This window comes from Oenanthe melanoleuca, chromosome 6 (assembly GCF_029582105.1).
Source record: "Oenanthe melanoleuca isolate GR-GAL-2019-014 chromosome 6, OMel1.0, whole genome shotgun sequence".
Lineage (NCBI taxonomy): Eukaryota > Metazoa > Chordata > Aves > Passeriformes > Muscicapidae > Oenanthe > Oenanthe melanoleuca.
The window spans coordinates 14,813,426-14,836,084 of NC_079340.1; the positions used below are offsets into that span (position 1 = coordinate 14,813,426).

The window sequence follows — 22,659 nt, forward strand, 5'->3', positions numbered from 1 at the left end:
ACTTTCATCTTTGTAATTACTTGCTCCTGTCCTCTGAAGGCCTGGGAGAGGAAAGGTGCCTTAGAGGATACCCCATGGACTGGCATCTGTACTCTATTCCATGCATGATGAACAAGCAATTTCCACAGGCTCAGGACCTCACATAATTAAAAGTTCCTTAGCAGCTGCTTTTAATCAGAAAGAGCTTTCTTCATCTGGGTGTAGTTGTGGTGTAGGTATGGCTTGGGAGGACCAGGGGCCACCTTCTCCAGTAACTAGCCAGTAAATTTATTGCTTGGCAGTATTCAGACTCACTGAAACTCTAGTTATTTCACTTAATTTGTCCTGTAAGTCTTACTATACTTAGTTTAGAAGGTGATGTCACTTTATATTTTGACCTTCACTTCCATCATCTCTTCCTTTTTATAATTTCTTACATCTTTTCTTTCCAAACCTCTTACAGAGTTAATCTTATACACAACAAAACCACTCTTACAAGTAAACATCATGGATAGAGAAATGTATGACATTCCTGGTTCAATTCTACAGTTGTAATGCATGGCAGTGTTTGTCTCCTGTTCTGCTGTGGTTAGGAAAAGGCAGTTTGGGAGAATGTCAGTGGGCCTTGCATTTTCTACAGAGAATTTCTTGTCTTCCAGTTTGTCTTTTAAGAAAAGGAACTAATCATTTGTAAACTCAGTGAGTGCTTACAAATAAAAATAAGGGAATTAATTTTTATGCCTACAACACAGAATCAAAGTGCATTGAATAAAACCTCAAGAAGTCATATGGTTCATTCAGCAGTCCTGTGAAAATCTTTTATACCTGGCTGGTTTCAGGCATGTTTGTACTTAAAAACCTTTAATCCTTTCACAGCCCCTGGTGGCAGTCTTTCAAATGTTTCATTTTTCTGTCACTTAAACATTAAAACATAATTTGCCTTTCTCTTAGCGTCTTTCTAGTTCTATCTGGAGTATCTGTTGAGAGTAGTTTTTCTTTCTTGTAACAATCTTTTACATATTTGAAGACTGTTATCATGTCTCTTTTTAGTCTTTTTCTTCAGACTAAACAAACCCAGTTCTTTCAATCTTTTCTCATATGTCATGTTTTCTAGACCTCCAGTTCTTTTTTTTCCCTTTTACCCCCTCCTTCTTTTCTGGACTCTCTCCAGTTGCTTCATATCTTTCTGGAAATGTGATGCCCAAAACTGGACATGACTGAGGTCATGTCAGTGCTGTCCAGAGTGGAAAGAATTGCTTCACCTGTCCTACCAAAGATGTTTGTTTTGTACATCAGCCTTTGAAGCTTTTCATTTAAATATATTGTTGATGCATATTTGTTTTTTGACACATTATTGGTCCAGGCTATTTTCTGCACAATTTCTGGCAAGCAAATATTTTTTTCCCATCTTGTATAAATGAGGATCTCTATTGAACTGTATATTATCTTTGTCTTTATTAAGAGACACTAAGAAATCCAGTCTGTGGGTTCCTCCCTCCACATTTGTCAAAAGCATTTTGATTTATCTTCTGATAAAAGGGTTGCAGCTCCCACAGTAATGTGGTCTTTAATAACAATGCCATATATTGCATTATGTAGATAGTTAATAACACTGTTTAATACTGTTGGACTCCAGTCAAACTCTTGAAGATATCACTTCATACATTGTTCCAGTGTGACAGTGATCAATTTTGAGTACTTCTTTCAATGAGTTGTATACACTGTTGTCAGCTAGTTTTGAATACACATTTTTTCTTAATTGCTTGTGGAAAGAGCATGTAAGATGCTGTCAGAAGCCTTGCTGAAGTCCAGATGCTACATGCATTGCTGCTTCCATGTTCCTTGGACTTGTTATGTTGTCATAGAAGAGAAACATGTTGTTTTGATAGAGTGGGGTTTTTTCCTCGAAATGTGTATTAGCACTTAGTAATCACCTAGTTACTGGCATTCCATGTTGTAAACTCTTCTGGGTGAGTACTTGGTGCGTTGCCTCAGTGTGAGCTATGTGAGTAACACTGCACAAACCGTGAAGAATTCTGCAGCTTTTGCACTTGCTTTCAATTTCAAGTTTTGTTGTCATTGTTTTTGTTGTGAACTGTGTTGCAACACAATTGCCTTCGTCTAGAGGGACTCAGCCTGTAGTGAGTCTGGGGCAGAAGTCTGAAAGTTACAACTGTGTGGCAGACTGCTTTTCTCTCTTGCCTGTACACAGGATATAAAGCAAGCCTGTTGTTGAATTTGTGGTCTTGTGCATTTACTACTCTGATAAAATAAAGATTTCTCTAGATACAAAGTGATATTTCCATTTGCTGTTGCTTTTTTTTTTTTTTTCCTTAATGACTGCTTTCTGAGTTATCCTAACATGCCTTCGTCAAATATCAGCTCTAATTACAGGCTTTGTCTCTGTAGTTGGGTGTTTGGCTTGTCTTTAGATGCACATTGTGGCCAAGGTAGTCAGAGTGGAGTGATCCTTCTAAAAGCTTGGTGTTGCAATAAGGGTTTTTTGGTCTGGACAAAATTGATGCAGTTTTCTTCTGATTTCTGACTTATGGTATGCATGATATGGAATGTGTCATTAGAGCTCGTCAGACTTCAGTAGAGGAAGGATTCTTTCCCTTAATTTCAGTTTGTTCTTTCTCCTTCTGACAACTTCTAGAGAACTTTGCATTCTGGCCCAGAGAGCCATTTGCCAGCCATGGTCATCAAATACAGCAGAACTGGACAGAGATCAGTCAGGGATCTGCTCTTTTCAAAAGAAGGCACCCATTACTGAGGATATGGGTGTGTAAAAGAGGCAGGAGACAACATCATTAAAACCCCACTGTCCATAAAGAGATAAAGTGCCTGTGGAAGTTGGCATGTGTTATGGCTCTGTCGCAAATTCCACTTCTAGAAGAGCTTAGTGTTCCAGTGATTCACTTACATATAGATCTTGTGCCATTAGGCATGGATGTATTTGTGAACATGAAGAAGAGAATGATACAGGTGCTTCTCCCTTAATCCCTGTTTTGCTGGAATGAGACAGATTTCTGTAAGAGCACTCACAGCCCTGACCCTTCATTTGCAGATGCTCTGCTGGTTATGCCACTGAAACCAGTGCAATTGCTAAGATCAGAGCTGATCTTACAATGTCTTGAATAACAACTCCTGCTTACAGGAACAGCTCTTTTGTTCTTCTGCTTAGTTGAAAACTTTAGCTAGTCTAAAAATCTGAATTTGACTTTTAAGTCCTGTAGTTCATCCACTACAGATACTGTCTTGTGAAACATTAATTTTTCCCCCATGCTTCCCATGCTACCCATCAAATTTTAAAGCAGTGACAGAGCTAGGAAACCTAGAATCTTCCTGCATGTTTGTTCAGTGTAGATATGAAGTTCAGAAAGCTGTTAAACGTGACCTTTCCTGTCTTAGGACTCCCAAAGCAGTAATGATGCAAAATTCAATCAAAGTCATCATTCATAGTTTTGAAAAGTCTTTTCTAGCATTCTTCTACAAAGCTAGGGTTGTGACTTGTTTAGTGTACAGAGCAGAAGTCTGCTCTGTGTGTGGATTTTGTCCACTGTGTTGTTAGGTGTTGCCCTTCTAAATTTTCTTTGTAATGGTAGTCTGAATATGTGCCTCTTCTCTGGATTTGTCATCACTTGATCTGTACTCTTTCTTAGGTATTTTTAATCCAACTGTACAAAAGTAGTTCTTGAATCTCTTTTGTTCATAGTTGGAACTGGGCACTTCTGGTTGGTCATTGTGCCCCAGCTCATGGCAGCCCATTGCTGTGAAGAACTGCATGCACTTAGGTCTAAAATAATAAAAACACATATTTTAAGAGAGGTTGGTAGTAGCCCAAGAGCCAGAGCCAAATTCTTTTTCTGATTTCTGCCTTTGTATCCTCTGCTGAACTGCTTCAGAGTTAATTTCTTTGAGAGAATTTATAGCAGTGGTGAAATGCTGTCCTCAGCATCTATCAGAATTATTGCTTTTTCAGGTTTTTCCTACTTCAGACTTCTCCAGAATATACTTGCACCTGAATTCTTCTTATTTTAACTTCTATCCATTGGCTTTTCTCAGCATAAACCCACAATTTTGGACATGTCCTTATTTATAATGGGGAGAAAATGGTATAGAAATCTCCTGTGAATTAGAGGAATTTCTTTTGATCCAGTTGACTTTTATTTCCTTTGACAAGTGGTCTGTCGTCCTAGTACCTCTGAGTTGTGGGTGTGATTTTGATGGATGTGTATAAGAAAAGGGCTCCAGTTTGTGTGCCCTTAAATGCTGGTTACAGTTGAAGTGTGAAGTGGGGCAAAGACAGAAGGAAGGATGCTGTGCTTTTGTGTACAGCCAGCTGGAGAATCCCACAATGCTCATAACGAACCTTTGTGGGAAATGGTGCATGGATCACGTCTTCAGACTTAATACTGGATTTATTGTCTTGGTGGTATCAGCCACAACTTCAGGTTCACTCATTCCTCATTTTAAGATATTAGTCTTGATAACAAAGCCTTCAGTATTTCCTCACTGCTGCCATTTGGAATGTTGTCCTATCACCTTTTCCTTAACAAGAGATTTGAATTGCTTCCTTAGTGAACAAGAAAAAATCCGTAGGCTGTGTTTTGCTGTAAACAGCAGATTTCCTTGTTTTCATTTGGCTGTAGGCATCCAGACTGCCTTTGCAATTGGGACAGAAAGGATGTGATGTGCAAAGAATAGTTAAAATGCTGGCCATTCTCCAGTGTTTTGGCCATGATTGCTGCCCTATGGATACTCAGTTGTATCCAAGTGGGATGCTCCCATGCATGACTGTCTTTAAATCTGCTGCCCTGCAATTTCTGTTGCTGAGGGACTGCTTCTGATGCAGAGGGGATGGTGTGGGGAAGGTGGAGTAGGGGGATAAGAGACCTTTTAGTAGGAGTTATGCTTTGGGACTTTCTCAGTTACTGAGCAGCTTTTCTTTGGAAGTGTCAAGGGGCTGTCGTAGAGGACAGCAAGTTGCTGAGCTTCCTAAGAGGTCAAATAATAATATTCTTGGACTTATGCCTTTAACCTGCTCTCCTCCTGTCTTGCCAAAAGAAAAAATACCACCAACAAACACTCAAAACAGACTATCAGCTGAAGTGAGTTCCTGCTAGAAAGTTTGAGCCTTTGAGTTGCAAGTTACCATTTGTTATTTCCAGTCTCTGCACTGTTAGACATTTAGGTGAGTGCCCATGCATGTTTGCCTGATAGAATGCTCCCCAAAACCCCAGGCTATCCACCTTTTCGCTTCTCATTCTGATTTTCACAGTTAATTCTTTCACTATTATTTATCTCTGCATGTTTTCTTCTTTTGCTGCCACCTCTTCCTATAGCTTTTCCTGTAGTTTTAAGAAAACAATTTCTCCATAATCCATCTTAATTTGGGCATGGAGTAATAATTGCATTTTTTCCTTGCCAGGGGATATATTTATTCTGTATGTCTCTCTGGTCTGTACTAGAGAGATATTTGGATTCCATTATTCATCTATTTAGCTGCGAAATTTATCTGTATGCAGGCAATCCTTTCAAAAAGTAAGTAGTGGGATGAGGGCCAGATTCTGCGCACTCAAAGGTACTGCAAAAATCGGAGGAGGATTCCCCTACTTGCTGCCTTCCCCCCAACACTGCAGAGTGGAGGGAGCCTCCTTTGGGCTGGGAGCAGGGTGGCTCAGTGACATCCTGCAGGTAACTGCTGCCTTTGGAGCAGAGCCCACGTCCCTGCCAAGGGCTCATGGCTGTCCTGGGCAGCACCAGGCACGAGCTGAGGACATCAGGGTCACACAGCAAGGTTTGGGGATGGCAGGCAGAGCACCTGCCTGCAGGGATTCATCCCTCATGGCAGAGATGCCAAGATGCAGAGCATTGTATGAGAGGGCTAAAATTTGTCGTGGCCACTATGTGTATTTACTTAATTTTAATAAAGTGGGTGTTCTCTAAGTATTTTATTTTGAGGTTGGCTCATTATTATTTTGGGTGTTTTTAGCAAAAGCTCTCATATAATACTAGTGGTTATCATAAGTACTCTGCTTATCTGCTATGTGGCTAATAGGAAATTATTAATAACAATTCTGGATGGTCATGATTGCACTGTTATCAGGAGAGCAGGAAATATTCCTGTGAATGCACTCTTTTGGCTCATCTAGTGTTTAAGTAGGACATTCTAAATGTTATGTATCATGTGCTGAACTTCAGCTTTTCAATACAGACATTATAAAATCAAAGGGAAAATAACATTTACTTGGCACTGAAATGTTTTTTAAAAATACTTTGTGTTTTTTTTTTTTTTCTTTTTACATCTGCAGAAAGACAGGTTTCCTAACAGGAAAGGTACTGTTCTCCCTGCAGTTTTTTTCTAAGCTGTGAGTTTCTGTGCATTAGAGAATTTCCTGACTGGGCACTGCCTTAGCCTCATCTTTTAGGCTGGAGAGTTAAAAAGGTTACAGTGAGAACAATGGTGAGGGGGACAGGAAACCCACCTCTGTGCTTGTGGGCCCTTTCGTACTTCCTTAGTACTGTTCTGTGTCTTTCTTTGCAGAGCCTGCAGCAGCTTGGTTCTGCCTGAACCTGAGCAGACCTTAACAAATCCTCCTTCTCTTCCATTTTCCAAAGCTTTAGAATGCAGTTGGTGTGAAATGCTGTGTGTCTGGGGAGTCTACAGCAGGCTGCTGTATGTCCAGCATAGCGTGACCTCGCTGTGTCAGATTTGGGAGGGGAGGGAAGGAGAGCACGTTTCACTGTGTCCTGTTAGCTAACTGTCCTGCTGCTGCTGGTTACTGCTCTGACAAAGCTGGTCATTAGCTGCTGGGATGGATGATTTCTAGAGGATTATTTGCATTACACAATTTAATGCTTTTTAATAGCAAATTTTTAATTAAAAGGCGAGTCCTTTTGGAAGCAGCCTGAGCAGCTGCAGCTGAATCCTGCGTGTTTAATGTAATTAGAGAAACAGCTGGGGTGGGAGCTGAGCACCCAGCTCACAGGCAGTCACAGGTTGGTGGTGGCTCCTCGTGGGATGGACATCCTGAGTGATGTGAAGCGTGCAGGAAGTGTCCTGGCACACTGCCAGGCTGGGAGATGGTGGGACAGTTCCCATCTTGGCTGCCCAGGCTGGTGAGCAGCTGGGGAAGCAGAGACTGTGGGTGGTAGCCATCTGCGTCAGTTCACTTGTCACTGGTGCTGCCGTGGACCATAGTGCTCAGTTTGCAGTCAGTCGGGCCATGTGTGTTTGTAATAGTTTCAGCACCTCCTGGCACTTTGCACAGTATCAATGAAAGAGGAAATCAGGTAGGTTTTGCCCTCCAGTTTTATTCTGCTGCTTCTTGTATGCAGAGTCTCTTGAAATGAACCCTTGCAGCATCTCTTACCTCCTCCATTTCTCCATGATACAGGCAAATGTCTGATGTCTGGAAAGTGGCTGAAAAGTGAAGCTGTGGTTGTTCCTAATGAGTGGCTGATGTTTGAATAACATGGTTCAATCCAGAAGATCCCAGAGAACTTTTGAGTTTGCATTACTAAGGCTGTGTGGAAGAGTTCCTGTGTTGCAATTGCCATGACCCAGGAGACAAGCATAAACCTCTACATTGTCTTGTATTGGCTCTGCAACACTGGCAACTTAATTTGTGTAAATATTGCATAAACACAGTACGCAGTGTTTGTTGGTTCAGAGGTAGTTGGCTGATATTGTCCTTTATGTACCCGTAGTATCAAAATGCTTGACACTTAAGAGCACCAGTGAACCTAGATACAACCTGTAGCTTGAACACTTCCCTTAAGGATGGGCAAAGACCACTGATATGTAGGAGCAAGCAGATTTCAGTCCATGTTACCTTTTTCTAAGCAGAGATGAGTGATTGCTGCATGAAGATGCCGGGAATTGTCCTGTGAAATTCTGCTTCTGTGCTTCTTTTTGTTGCAACTTTGGAAACTTCTTTGCTTGAAGATATTTATTTGCAGCAGGTTGCCCGAGATCACACTGTGTTAACAAGAGCCTGCCTGCCCCAGCCATGGGCTAAACCCCTGTACAGCCCTGCTCTGCTGTTTCCTGTGGATATGGGATACAGGGAATGTTCATCCTGGGGCTTATGTGGCAGGCATAAATGCTCCTGGCCTGTTGTGCTTGATGTAAGAGTAAAAAGATAATATTCAGCACACTGGACAGAGTGAAAGGGAGATGTGGGTCAAAGCTAGGTTAGGCATATTCTGTGTTTGTGATCCCAATACCAATTAGCTTTTTAGATATGACCTTTTAAAAATGCCTGTTGGTTTTCAGTGTCTTGTGTTCTTGTAGTTCAGGTGGATTTTTATAAAATTTGATAGCTCTTTTCTGACTTCTTCATGATTCACTTTAACTTTTGCATTCACAGAGCCTTGCTTTGCGTGACTCAGCAGCGATTTGCATTTGTTGTTAGGCTGCTCTAGTTTGTTATGAAGGAGATTTTCCTCTTATGTTGTTGGTTTGTATCACAGGCATTCAGAGAGCTGAGGCTGTCTGTTCAGGGTCACTTTACTCAGGCATGTAATGCAAGCCATATGGCATAACTGTTACTGCTTTGCTGTTTTTCACTAAAATGCCTAATTTTCTCTCGTCAATATAATACCTTATCAGTATTATTTATTTCTAAAATAAAAAATGTAAGTGCTCAAGGATTTTTAAACACTTTGAAGTAGCAGCTTGAAGTTCTGTTCTTGAGGCAAGATTTCCAGTGGGACTCTGAAGACAGCAGGCAGGAAAAAGTAATATTCACAGCAGATGTTCTTAGAAAGTGCTTGAACTCCTGGTGCACAGCTGCTGTTAGATTCAGTAACCGCAGCACGTCCCCTTGAGCCACTCAGTGTGGTATCAGCTCTTTGCAAATGCTCTGGATTGCGTTAGGGCCTCGGACCTTCCTCACACTCCCACACAAGACAGAAAAAACTTGGCCTAACTTGCATCAGCATGTGCTGAAGATCTGAGTTTTTGGGCAAAGGGAGCCATTTGATATCACTGTTTTTCTGTTGTTAGTTGCTTTTCCAAGAGACCAGCATTGTGGGAGATGCTCCCTGTACAGATAAAATCGGTTTATATAGGATACGGCCGGAGAGGAGACTGAGGGAAGACAAAGATGATAAAGCAGTTAACTAGGCTGTGTCTTGTGTGTTGTGATGCCTCACAGCTCTTTAACAGTGCAGTTACATGTGTGCATTTAAAACTGGGGGGACAGCTTTGAGTAGCAGACTCTCCTCACTCTTGGTGGAGTACCACTGCAGTACCAGATTCAGAAATACTTTTAAAAAAAATTAGATACTTTAAAAAAAAAAATAGCCTTTCTTTGTGACTTGCTGAAGCCATTTTCATCAAAATGTTGTACTGAAACCATTGCTTATTCCTCCCAGAATTTATATGCTACTTGGAGATATCATCCAAGTGGGGATGCACACTTTCTGCTGACTGAGCAGCAGATTTTGTTGGAAAGGTTTCTACCTACCAGTCTGTAATTGATGCTGCTCCTTTGGAGAGCATTTGTTCTGGCAGTGCTTACTAGTGCTCTGGGGTTTCTTAGGTATTATTTTGAAAGTTATCTGTGAGACTTGTCAGTCTTACAAAATTAGATGTGTTTGTGAACTCTACAAAACCTCTTTTTTGTGTGTGAATGGGACCTTTTTTTTTCCTGAATAAAACTTTGGGTGAAGTCTTTCACCATATCCTGTAATTGATTTAGTGCCTTGTTGTCCGACCTGCTTCTGTTTTCTTTCCTACTCCCCTCTCTGTCTGTTCTTGTGAACGTAACCATTGTAGTACATCCCTCAGAGATCTTTGAATGGGAAGTCATCAGGTGACTCCAGCTGCGAGTGGTGTTGGCAGGGTCTAATTTCCTACATCTGTAAGAATCCCTGTATTAAAAATGTTTGGCTAGGAAAGAAATACGGTTTGAATTGCTGCTTCTGGGTAACAGAATCAGCTAATAGAAATAATCTACCTCATCTTCTGGTGAATAGAGTGAGATGAGCTTCCTTGGCAAATACTGATCTCTTTTTAGCTTGGTCATATTTTGAAAGACACTGTTACTGTTGTGCAACTTCCCTCTTGTCGCGACTTGAGACTCTTTTTGTGATATGTGCATTTGTCTAGCCAGCCGTGCTAGACACATGCATCACTGCTCCCCTGATGAGAGAAAAAAAACCCAGTACTGTAGTATTTTTGAAGGAAAATTTAACTGGATGAATACTTTTGTTTTTATTTCTCTGTTTTTTTTAGTATGGATAATCAGGTTTCAGGAGTACTTTGCCCTCCAGTGTCTCCATATAATTATATTTTTCACTCTCTCGTAACCTCTGTCAACAGATTATACAGATATAAGCAGCTTTTGTGGGCTCTGCTCAACCACTGTGTTAAAGCTGAACTTGTGGTAATAAAGGAACGGTTAGACAGCGTGCCAGGACCAGCAGCCTGTGGAAGAAATGGGATCCTCTTTTCATGGGAAGATGTTTGAAACAGAGGACAACTCAGTACTTGTTTTACTCTTGGAACTGGCCATTCAGGAGCCTGTGTTCTGCATTCAGGTGGAGGACATTTGCAAAGGCTGTCTTTAAGCAGAGAGGGCTCTGTACTGTCCTCATAGTGAAGATATCAGATGTTTTCTGATGTTTGTGTATCTTCGTGCTGAATGTGGCGAATCACCCAATGTGGATCTTATTTGTGAATCACCAAAGTGGAGAGGAGGGGCAGAAGCTTTAAAAATGTTTTTTATTATTCAGTTACTTCTGAATATATACCATTTCAGGGACTAGCTGAGTAGTTTTGGAAAAGGGAGGTCATGTTTTTAAGCTAATCATCCCTTAGTTAGGGATGGGGATGCTAGCACTGTAGTAGAAAACCAGGTGTCTTAACTTTGCATGTCAGTAGAATGAACCATGGCCTTGGAGCTGCCCATTACTGTCTCTTTGCTAGTCAGGAAAGCTCTTGTGGCTCTGAAGAAGGGTGGATAAGCAAAACTTCAGGGGGGAAGGACACTAGGTTTTATTTCTCTTCTGCTGCTGGGTACTGCTTTTGTTCTTGTGCATCAGTATGAAGTTAGAGCTAGAATTGAGTCACAACAATTTTGGTATATTCAGACTTTTTTTTTTTTTTTTAAATCCTTTCTGACTCCCCTCATTGCTGTCCTCCTCCACACTTAAAGCCTTCTATTCTGAGCTGTCACTAATTATTCCTGTGCAAGGTGGTGGTGCCCAGTGCAATTTTTCTTCAGCTTTTTTGAGTTTTGCTATTCTACCACTACTCCCTGAGTTTTGTTACCTCAGCAGATGAAATCCCAGGCAGATTTTGTTCAAGCATCATTGTGGGCTGTTGTGAGGAGGCAGCTCCCTTGTTAAGTTAATGACCTGTGTCCTGCCTTCAAGGCCCTCTTTTGCCGTGCAGCCCTAGGGTGGTGCACAATGTCAGTATTTATGAACTGTCTCTGTCATCCTGTCATGGTTCCTCACCTAAGGATGCAAGTAGTGTTTTACTGTCCTTGAAGGCTCTTTTTGCTTCCTCTGCCAGTCTCTGCTAGCTGAATTGCTACTTCCTTCCATTTTAATAATGTAGCTGACAAAATTGCTTCCCTTGGGACAAAGAAATACACCAATCAGTACATTTGTGTTTTCTTTTCTGATGTAATTTGCTGCCCTAATATTTGCATCAAAGTTTATTGTTCACTGTTTCTCACTTCTACCTGCTGACATGTTTGCATGTCTTTTTCAAGGCCACTGTTCTCAGCATGCTAATGGCTATACTACTCCATTTTGATGTCACTCATGCCACTCTCCTCTGTGCTTGCTGTTCTGTCAGTGTTTTGGTGACCATTCTGGTGCCAGACAAAGGAGAATGCTTTCTCATGACCACTGAGCGTCACCAAACATGACCTTGGTAGTACATTGAGCTATCTTTGAAGTTTCTCCATCTGTTCATAAGGTCTCTCTGCAGACTACTTCTTGTGTTCTGGGCTTCAGCTTTTTCTGCTTTCACCTCAAGCAGTCTTCACTGGAGTGAAAACTGCCCTGGACTGGAAAGCCAAGGCTCTTTTTCAACTACTTTCCATCCTTTTTCCAATCTTCAGTGGAAATCTTCTCTCCTAGGAAATACCTTTCTCCTCACTTGTATTTTTGTAATGCCACCTCTGCTGGTTTCTGCCAAGTGCTCAGGAGGCAGGTTTTCTTGTAAACACAAATTTGTGTTGCAGTAAAGTTAATACAAACCCAACTAAAACTGCTTACTTGGAATAATTTTTTGTTTGCAGCAAGGGATTTACGGGACCTAGTTCCTCAGGGTGATGTGTCTGTTCTCACACTTTAGGGACGGCATGTTGCACCTGAATGCTGTACTGGCTTGTTTGCAGCATTTTGCTGGACGGAGTGCTCCTCCCAAACCCCTGCAGTTAGATATGCAGTAGAAATTCTAAGGAAAGGAAATTGGCCAAGGGATTAGGTCAGAGAGTTTGCAAAAAAAGGGAGGAAAAATATGGGAATCAACAGGCAAAAAGAACAAGGAAATAATTAAATCCTCTGAGGAAGGGTACTGGCAGTGGTCTCTGCACATCTGTGCTACTCTCTTTTCTGGATTCGAGTGTCTTTGCATGCATGTGGAAGGGTGCCTTAACAAAGGAGAGGTGCAAGGAGGAGTAGAGAAGAGCATTGACAACATGTGCAAAAGCTGTTCCATATGTGCCAAGTGCCAGTTTGAAATGTTCCTAAGACAGTGATGGTAGCTGACGTCATGCACTGATAAGAGGTGTAAACTGACTACTTGATACTGACAGAGAGAAAATCATGATACTGGGAAAATCAAGGCAGATGACCTGCATTATATGTGGGAGAGAATGGAGGATAGGGAAGAGAGGCAAAAGTACCATTGAAGAGACAGAGCAGGATAATGAGATTTTTCTTGTAACGATGAGAACGGTCAGCACTACTTTGGTCAATACTCAATTACAAGGTGTTAAAGTGACTGAGAACCAGTCTTGTCTCAGCAAGTGGCTTTACTTGGGTGAATCAATAGGCAAAAAGTATAGGTGGTCGTGGGAAGAAGACATCTTGTTCTAGTCAGGATGTGAAGGTTTAGGAATTGAGTCAAAGAGAATTGCTGACTTGTGACTGATTGGCAGGGAAAAGAGTGAAGATCTGCAGCAGAGGAAAAAAGCAAAAAGTAGGGTTTATATAGCTATATGAAGTTTCTCCTCTTGGGTTACAGTGGTGCCTAGGTATCCAAGAATGGTCAAAGAAATGGAGATTTTGCTTCAGATAAGAGGGAATGGCAGCATGCTGAATGCATAGATACAATAGTTACTGCCTGTGTATAACATAGGCAAAGGAGAACAGAACCTCAGAGATCCCAAAATATCAGGGGATAGTGGCCCATCATGGGCCTGGGACATGGAACGGTAAAAGATGAGAGTTAATTTAGGTAATAGGAACAGAGTTAAGGAGGGATAGCTGGAGGTGGATGAAATTTTGACGAGTATAATGGGATCAAATAATGTCTTTGGAAACAAGCAGGTCAGAAAAATGAGACAAGAAATTAGTTCTGAATTTTGTGTAAGGATTTACAACTTAAGTCAGTATGAAGTGGGGAAAAAGAAGTAACAGAAGAGAACATTGATGAGCCTTACAGGTAAATGGCACAAAGGAGACTAATGGTACTGACATGTAGGTAGGGTCAGAAGTCAATTTATGGATTTATTTATGGATGGGGGCTTCTTTCAGGACTTGGAAAAAGGTTTGTTTTAGGAAATATGGATTGGGAGAGATGCCAAAATATGAGCATATAGGAAAAAGTTGGCAGATGCAAAAGGAGGGTGCTGAAACATTAGAGAGGAAGAATGAACAGGAGGTCAGAGATACTCAGAGCTTGTTTTGATGCTGGTGAGGGGTGAATGTGTGTGCAGGACACCCATCTGTTCCTTTGAGATAACGGAAGGAAATAGGTCACTAAGGGAGCACACAGAGTAAAGGGCATGGGGAATTAATAGACTGAGTGGGCTGAGGGAGAACTTGGTTGTGTGCGTGAGTTTGACTTGAGAAGTGTCATATTTGCTGCGTGCTCTGTAAATCTCCAATTCTTGGTTATGTTTTTGCAGTGCGACTCCATGACAGTATTTCAGAAGAAGGTTTCCATTACCTCGTCTTTGATCTGTAAGTGTCTGTTTCTGATGTTTCACTAGTGATGCAGTGTCAACATGTCCTGTACACTGCTGGTGAAAAGGCAGTCCAAGGGCTCAGTGCTGGTGCTGGTGTGGAGCTCTGCCCTGGCTCCCCTGTAACCCAGTATCCCACACAGGCTGTGGCAAAGGGCTCGGGTGGGTGACCATTACATCCTGTGCAGCCTTTAACTGCACAGGCATGGGCTCTGTAACATCCTTTGTTCTTTTGCACTCCAGGGTTACTGGTGGGGAGCTCTTTGAGGATATCGTTGCTAGAGAATACTACAGTGAAGCAGATGCCAGGTAAGACTGTTTCCAGACCCTTCCATGCATGTTCCATGTACATGTACAAGTGGAATGAGTTTCCTGACTGCTGATCTGCGTGTGGCTTTGTTCTAACACTCTTGCCCCTTGTCTGGATAAAACAAATCCTCTTTCTGCTATTAGTGTGAACTTACTGTCACCAGACAGTCTGACTCAGTACAGCTCTAGCCCTTGCCCACTTGCAGACATTGCTGTCTCTGCCACTTGCAGATACTGTGCTCTTTGCTGGGAGAGCCACTGCTAGCAGCTTTATCTACCTGTCCTTTTTGGTGGGTGGTGACAGTGTGTCCTTACTGAGTAAGTATAGAGGAGAGCTGTGAGGATGCTGCCTGCTTGGCTTCTTCTTCTAGTAGGATTTTCCAGTGATGTGCCACTGCTGTTGGGCAGATCCATTCAATTTGCCTGTGTCTAGGTAGTGGTTTACAGGGCAGTGAGGAGAGGGGGCTTTGGAGGCTGTTTTTCTGTGTTTTTCTGAAGCCATTTCTGACTGTCAGCTGATCAGTGCAGTGATGGAAGGCATAATATGACAGAGCAACCTTCATATTTTAATGCTAAAAAGATTTAGAGTTATGCCCTTCTGTTCCTGAATATGTCCCCTCTCTCCCACGTGTAAGTTTCCTGAAGTGGCACGTGTTTGTCCCTGTTTATACAGTGTGGGTGTTAAGTGCAGCAGTAGCTGAGGGTGTTGTCTGACCCATCCATCTGTGGACATGCAGCATCTGGAATCAAAGCTGGGATTAGGCCACTCCTGTTCTGCTTTTGTACGGCTTGGGAGTGGCCCAGTGGTGACATTTCACCCTGCTTATTCTGCAGTCATGTTCTCATCCCATACTAACCCTTTGTGAAGCAGAAATCAGAGGAGCCATGAGAAGAGAGGATAAGAAGGAAGTAGTGGGTACTGTGGCAGGTTGGGCTTGGTGGGCAGTACTGAGTGCTGGGAATGAAAGAGAGCATGGCCTGGGGTGTTGGTGTAGGTACTGCTAATGGAGTCTGCAGGCACTTATTGCCCTTCCCCATAGCTCACTCACAGCACTGCAGGCTTTCAAATGAGGCACTGCCCTGCATGTTCTGCCAGGAGCCATATAGTGGTTGGGAAGGCCAGTGAGCTCATCAGCTCTGCTGGAGCTCCTGGCGGAGAGGTCTGAGAGCCCCATAGATGTTTTCTGTGGAGTGTACAGATCTTGTAGGCACAGCATCTCAGATGGATACACAGTCTATCATGCCACTCTGCCTTGAAATTGGGAGGTTTTGAGGTTATCAATCATAATCCTTCCACTGTTCCTCTTGCCAGTGCCTGTTCCCTGAAGTGCTCGAAAGCTGTCAGTGACTGACACTGCTCAGGAAAATTATGGCAGGGTTAGGGGAAAAGGAGGACTGTCTGTTGCTCTGTGAGCCCTCCTTAGGGTGCTCAGCCTTCTGACTGTCAGCTGGTCAGGTCTCCAAGTGCCCACAAGATGACAGAGTGAAACTCCTCCCTTTCTCTCCCCATGCTGTGCTGAATTCCAGAGCAGTCTGAGAGAGCGAGGGAGCGAGGTCCGTGCCAATCTGCCGTGTTTGGCTCGCCTGGGACACCTCACACTTTTGCCATTTTTGGCCAGAAAATCTCTCTCGCTCAGACTCAGCTCTGTTCTAATTATACATTTTTGTTTTGGGAGCAGGGAGGTTTTCATGGATTCTGACCCTGAGGATCATACTGCCAGCTCCAGAGGGGTGGGGGTAGCAAATACACAGTGCTGCACCTCCTCACCCTCTTCCCATCCTTTCCTGTAGCACTTTTTCCTTCCCTCAAATACTTCACTAATTTCAAATTTGTTCCTCTGAGATTTGCAGAAGTCAGTAAACGGTCTGAGAGATCCTACAGCGAGGACATAGACCTCTCTGAGTTGTCCACATCTGCATGCTTACTGCACAGCCATAGTTGTCAAAATCCCTATTCCATTCCACATTCAACCTTGGGAGTCAAGTAAATGTTTAGTGGAAGAGAAGGTTCCAACCTGGAATCTCACCCATGGGCTGATTGTGCTGTCATTATGCGACAGGTGTAAATAACATCTTGATTTTGTCCCTGTGGTTTACAGCAGCGGGAATGGCAGAGACAGGGTTTTCTGTGAGCTGGGGGAGTGCAGCATGCTGCACTTAACGGAATGAGTCTGCTTTTCAGATTACTAACCCCTTAAGTGGGATCTGTACTTAAAAGGCACCCAGCAAGCGGGTGTGTGTGCACATTGTGTATATAAAGTGCTTGAGATGCTGCTCTGAAAGCTTTGCAAACTGGCAGGCGCCCAGGCGTCGTCATCCTGAATTTGCTGGGGGAGGCTACTGCTCTCCCAGAGTTTATTCTTTGCTCAGGACTAGCAGTGGAATGTTTCCTGGAGCAATTTGGTCTTGCTTGCACAATTTCGGCTGCTGTTTGAAGATACTCACGTGCTTTGGTTGTTCTGTGTGGGGTGGGCACTGCTGGCTGAAGGAACAAGTGAGAGGCTTAGTATAGTGGGAAGGGAAGGAAGGAAATGATGGGAGGTAGGAAAGAGGCTTTGTGGTCCTGCTGTAGAGAGGATGTTTGGCATCCTGTTGCTGGGGGGCTGGGGTTGTTCAGCTGCAATGGTGCTGAGCTGTAGCATCCACTGGTCAGGATGAAGAGATTCAGCATGAGATCTTGAATGCCCTCTAATACAAATATAATAGTTAGGGAAGTAGTTCTGGGATGAGACGAGATGTTAAATGTGTGTGCATAATTTTGTGTGTCTCTCCCTTTTATCTTGCAGCCACTGTATTCATCAGATACTGGAGAGTGTGAATCACATTCACCAGCATGATATTGTGCACAGGGACTTGAAGGTAATGTTTCCTCTGAGCTGTAGTGTGAGGAAAGGAGTCAGGGGATCATTGGAAGAGGCAAGACAGGAATATTGTTTTGCCAGCTGGCAGGGTTTTTTGTGTGCTTTTTTTTTGGGGGGGGGGTTGGTTTTTTGGGGGTTTTTGGTTGTTTTTTATTGGGTTTTTTTTAAACTTAAACTGGGTTCAGGGGCTCCTGAAGCACAAATCTGCTTCTTCAGAGTTTTCTAGAGGGCTAGAGGGTGTGCTGAACTTCCAAGGAAGCTTTCAGTCTTTGTGAACCTTGCCAGCTCTCAGCCTCTCTGGGGCAGCTCCAGGATGGAGTAGTTGTGAATCTTGGAGAGAAGTATGCTTCCAGAGAAACTTGGGTAGGATTCATTATGATGAAGGACACTTTCTAGTTTGTGATTGAAGAGATCTCTAGAGACCTGGAGCAATCTTTGTTCAATCTGCCAGGATGAGTTTGTCTGCACAGAGCATGTATATTTTTATTCTGCAGTGTTGCCAAACACATGCCTCTGCACTAGGGCAAAGATGTTCAACAAGAATTTTTTTGTGTTATTTCTTTCTTCTCTCATCAGTAGAAGCACTTTTAATCTAAAACCAAAACTGCTGGCCAGTTAAATACTGGATGAATCAATCATTTGATGCATTATAACACATTTATAGCCCCTAAGCCTCTGCAGTGGAGTCACCTAAACTCCCCATGCTGGGAGCTGGGCAGGCTCCAGAATGAAGATATTTGTGCAGTAAAGTCTGTGTGCCCTGGAGCCTTCTCTGTCTAAAGTGGGAATGTTGATGGTCACCAGCAGTCCCGTTAAATTAATGCAGGATGACACCTGCTACTAGTGTTGGTTTGGGCTTGTTAAACAATGTACAGGGGGAAAGTAGAAAAATATTTTGCAGAGAGCAAGGTAAAAACACATTTCAGGCTTGGTGGCAATGTTCCTCTGGTGTTTTGATCTAGTGGAGAACCATTCGTGTTTCTGACAACTCCCATGCAACACTTTTGACCTTCTGATTCACTACACTGTGAAAAAATGCAGATGATCTGCTGTGGCTGCTCCTGATTAGACCAGCACCAGCTCCTGAGAAAGCAATATCCAAGACACACTACTGCCCAAAATTAGGGAGTCTATGAAAATCAATAATGTTTTCCAGGACAGAAGTTTTCCATGTGTTCAAATATATCCTGGTTTCCTTCCAAAAGTTTTGTTTGTAGGAAAGCTAGCAACTTGTTCAGAGCTTATCAGCTGCTGTAAACTCCCTGCTGCAGATACTATGTTTCTTCTGTTGCTTACTCTGATTGACTGAGACTATCCAGGCCTGAGGAATAACCATTCTTTTTAGCAATGAAAGTTCCTATGCTTTTTTTTTAATATTTAGTTCCTTTCCAGAAGCTTGGCCTTCAGGGTCAGTGTGTAGTAACTACGAGCAAAGCATCTTGTGCCTATCAGGCAGAACAAGGGTAAAGAGTTCCTATGGGTGAAAACAGTGAGCAAAAAAGAACTTTATCAGATTTGTGAAACTGAAACAAGCTCCTGTTTCTGGATTTCCAGGCTTCCGTCCTGCACAGTTAAAAAAATCATCTTGATACGAATTGCACAAAAGATGAGAATGGGATAGGATGAGAAACCATGTTTGACCTGTCTGTCTTTAAGTTGATTTTCCTGCAAAGCCATAATAGCCATCACCTTAAAGCTTTGGGGGTTCAGGGGGTCCCATGTAACTAGCTGCTCTGGTGCTTCAGAGGAAACTGCCAAGTCTCAGTCCAGTTTTGGGAGTTGTGTAAAACCTTCTGCAGGAACACAACAGAATTATTGAGTGAGATTCATTCAGGGTGGAAATGTGAGGGTCAAAAATCTGTCTCCCCTTCCTGGTGCATGGAAAAAGTGACATAGCTGCTTCTTGTATAGGTGATGGCAGCAGTAGCAAAACAGTATTTTATGCTGCTGTAAATGTGTAGCATGAAAAAATTGCTTACAAGAATACTCACTGCTGTGTTGCTTATGCCAGTTTGAGGCTGAAGCTTTTTCTGTAAGAGATGAAAACTACTGCCAGCCAAATGATGGCTTCCCACATTACAGCAGTGTGTTTGGCAGCCCTTATTAGTGTCATATTTACTTTTTCAGTGCCTTGGGGACTGTCTAATGTTCAAGGGGAGAAACATCACTGCAGATTGTATCACTGCATTGTCCCTCCCTTCTTCCCCCTCCCCCCAGTTATCCTCTTTGAGGAGGACAGAATCGAATTTTGGCTTAAGTGCTGCAGGAACTGTACTGCCAGTGCCCTCTGGTGTCAGCATGTAATGTATGGGCTGGGTTGGAAGAGGTTCTGGCTCCCATAGAGGAGCCAGAGGATTTGTGTTAGACTTGATAATTTTCTGCCTCTCTAGGTCAAGGCCATTCATTGCTGTTGCTGTGTCTTCACCTGAACAGGTTTAGTACTGCATACTAAATGCAGTCAGAAGGTGCAATTTAGTGATGTGAATATTAGGTGAGAGGTTTTAACAAGGATGTCAGTCTTTGATTCTTACTCTCTTTTTTCTTTCTTCTCAGCCTGAGAATTTACTACTAGCGAGTAAATGTAAGGGTGCTGCTGTCAAACTGGCTGACTTCGGACTGGCTATAGAAGTCCAGGGAGAGCAGCAGGCCTGGTTTGGTAAGACTGAGCTTTCCCAGCTTTGCTCCCCTGTTTTCTGGTGGCTGGTTCAGTTGCATCCTCCTGAGTATTTTCTCTCAGCTCTTCCAGCACACTTCTCTGTATTTGGCTATTTCTTTTTCAAGCATAATGGCCTCTGGGTCTTAGGCACAAGCCTAGGTTCAGTAGAGGGAATACTGATAAATAAAGACAGAAAAAATGGCTATATGTTTCTTTATTTTTCTTCTCAGTTTACAGTAGATGCTAGTGACAGAGATGAATGCAGCTGCTAAGTTTAGACCCTGATCTGAACTTTCCTACAGCTCAGAATCTGGAATTTTGTTTGGTCACGTTACAGAAATGCATTTGACCTGGCCTTCTTCAGGCACATTTGGATCTGACCTTATCTTTGTTTAGCTAAAACATAATTAGAAATGAGACCTTTTCAGGCTAAAAATCAGCTCTGAGATTCGGCAATGCTGCAGAGATTCTGGGAAAATTACTTCTCCTGATCTCCCCATACCACTTGGCAATTGGATGTGTCCCATCTATGTCTTGTGTTTTCAAACTCCAAGCCATTATATGTAACGATGTATGGCCTGGCGTACGAGTTTGTTCCCAGCTGGTTGACATGGTCCCTCTTACTTTCTCTTTTTACAGGCACTGGATCCCATCTGATTTTATGTTTTATTTTGGGGGGTTTTGCCTCTTTTTGTTGGTTTATAAAGAGACAGCTCTAGCAAATATGAGGTGAAGGGTGGAAGAGACAAGTTTTGGAATTTATTAGTTACCACTAGTGGATTTTGTGATATGGCAAGATCTCTTCTGCTTGGTTACTGTAAGTACTTCATGTCATCCATTTTCTGGCAGGGTTTGCTGGTACTCCAGGCTACCTCTCCCCTGAAGTCTTAAGAAAAGATCCTTATGGAAAACCAGTGGATATATGGGCATGTGGTAAGATTCTGACAAAATGTTTTAATTTAAACAACATCATTCCATTTAAGAGTGATTCCTTGTAGCCTGTTGCTGGGAGGGTGCACAGTGCTCTTTCTTACTGGGTAGAAACATGAGGGCATAATTGAGGATAAGCACCTTGATGGAATGAATATGGGAGCTTGAACTCATTTGATTCTGGCTCCTAATCTTTTCCTCAGGCCATCTATCAGATGTTTGAGACTCAAGAGATAGGACCTGTCTGTGCTTAGCAGAGTCAGTTTAGATAACTGTAGTAATTTCCTATTACACTAACTATGTAGAAGATGAAATACTGAAGAGGGATGATTTTTTTTAAAGAAAAGAAGTAAGTGTAAATGTATCTGGGACTGATAAGTTTAAAGATTTATCATATCTATGTTGCCTGACATGGACTAAATGGTTCTCTGCAGGCCAGGAGTGTCAGCTTTGTCATTTTTGTCCCAACACAATGCACAGTGAGCATCTAAAAAGAGAGTCCTTCCTCAAATGTCCCTTGCTGCCCAGGAACCTTAGGTGATGTGGCTTCATCTTACTCTGAGAGCAGCTGGGAGTTGTGGCTCGCCAGCCATGGTAGCCTAGAGGAGGGTAGAAGGACATGGTGCAGCTCATTCTAGCTCCTGGCACTGGCGTTAAGAGCTGAGCATGAAGTGCCAGGGTGAGGTTCAGCAGATGTACTGTGTTTTGCTATCTCAGAAGGCTAAATATGATGGCAAATGAAGATATGGAGCAATCATTGCCTTGGGGACTGTCAAGAGGGAAGGAAGAGGGGCTCAAGGAGTAAATGGCGGATTAGCCTAACCATAGTGTATCTGTGTCTCTCCCTCCCAGGAGTGATTCTGTACATATTACTAGTGGGGTACCCTCCCTTTTGGGATGAAGATCAGCACAAACTCTATCAGCAGATCAAAGCCGGAGCCTATGACGTAAGGGCACTTTCTTGCTGAGTACCTGCATGGGTGTAGAAGCCATCCAAAACATGGCACTATCTTACCTGGCGTCCAGCAGCAGGCCCCAAGCTTCTGTGCCAAGTGACGTTTGACGTGCTCACACGCCTCGTTGTCTTCATGCCTGGGATACAGTCCTGCCTGGGTCTACTGAAGGGATCTGTGGAAAGCATCACAGTGGGCACCAGAACACTGACACTTGTTAGGGAAATGCAGAGGGTGGGAAATGGTGTCTTCTAGTAATGCTAATGTTTTCAGTGGAGTAGAGAGAAGATAGGACAAAGGAGCTGGTCTTTGTCAAGGTCTCATAAAAAATATGGGGATGTAGAATGTAGAATAACAGCTTAAATTATAGTCTTACTGTGCTGTAGTCCATGGAAAACATGGAGCCCAGTGAGAGGACTGAATGGTGGGGACCATTTTAGGGGTGGCTTTGTGATGGGGTTCAGCATGGTGGGTTATGTTGGAGGCTCTGGTAAAAAGCCAAGCAGTTCATGGGACACTTTAATGTTAGAGCATGACAAAGCTGAGGTGTAAAAAGCATCTGAAAGAGGAATAGCAAGGAGCTTAGTACAGAGGGAAGCAAAGGTGGAATAAAATAGTAGTAGTTTGGGTACCACAGCTTTAATGTCTGACATAAAATCTTCGATTGAAGGAGAGGCTTGAGAGGGAAGAAGGAACTCCTGGAAATCCTAGCTCAAAGCCTGTGGGCATGAATATCAAGAGGAAGTTGAGGGGTTAATTTTGTAGGCTGTCTTGTAAAACCCCAAAAGGTGAGGTTCTGCTGGACTCCTGTT

At 42.9% G+C, this 22,659-nt stretch overlaps 1 protein-coding gene across 7 annotated transcripts in view; it reads left to right on the plus strand.

Moving 5' to 3' along the window:
- Positions 1 to 22,659, plus strand: part of CAMK2G (calcium/calmodulin dependent protein kinase II gamma) — a 115,134-nt gene that overhangs the window by 53,698 nt on the left and 38,777 nt on the right. For all 7 annotated transcript variants that reach the window (XM_056494351.1, XM_056494344.1, XM_056494343.1 and 4 more), the window contains exons 4-9: positions 14,082 to 14,136; positions 14,382 to 14,447; positions 17,234 to 17,306; positions 19,862 to 19,964; positions 20,814 to 20,897; positions 21,747 to 21,841. In XM_056494351.1, the coding sequence (XP_056350326.1) occupies positions 14,082 to 14,136; positions 14,382 to 14,447; positions 17,234 to 17,306; positions 19,862 to 19,964; positions 20,814 to 20,897; positions 21,747 to 21,841 (476 nt within the window). The remainder of the gene's footprint in view (positions 1 to 14,081; positions 14,137 to 14,381; positions 14,448 to 17,233; positions 17,307 to 19,861; positions 19,965 to 20,813; positions 20,898 to 21,746; positions 21,842 to 22,659) is intronic.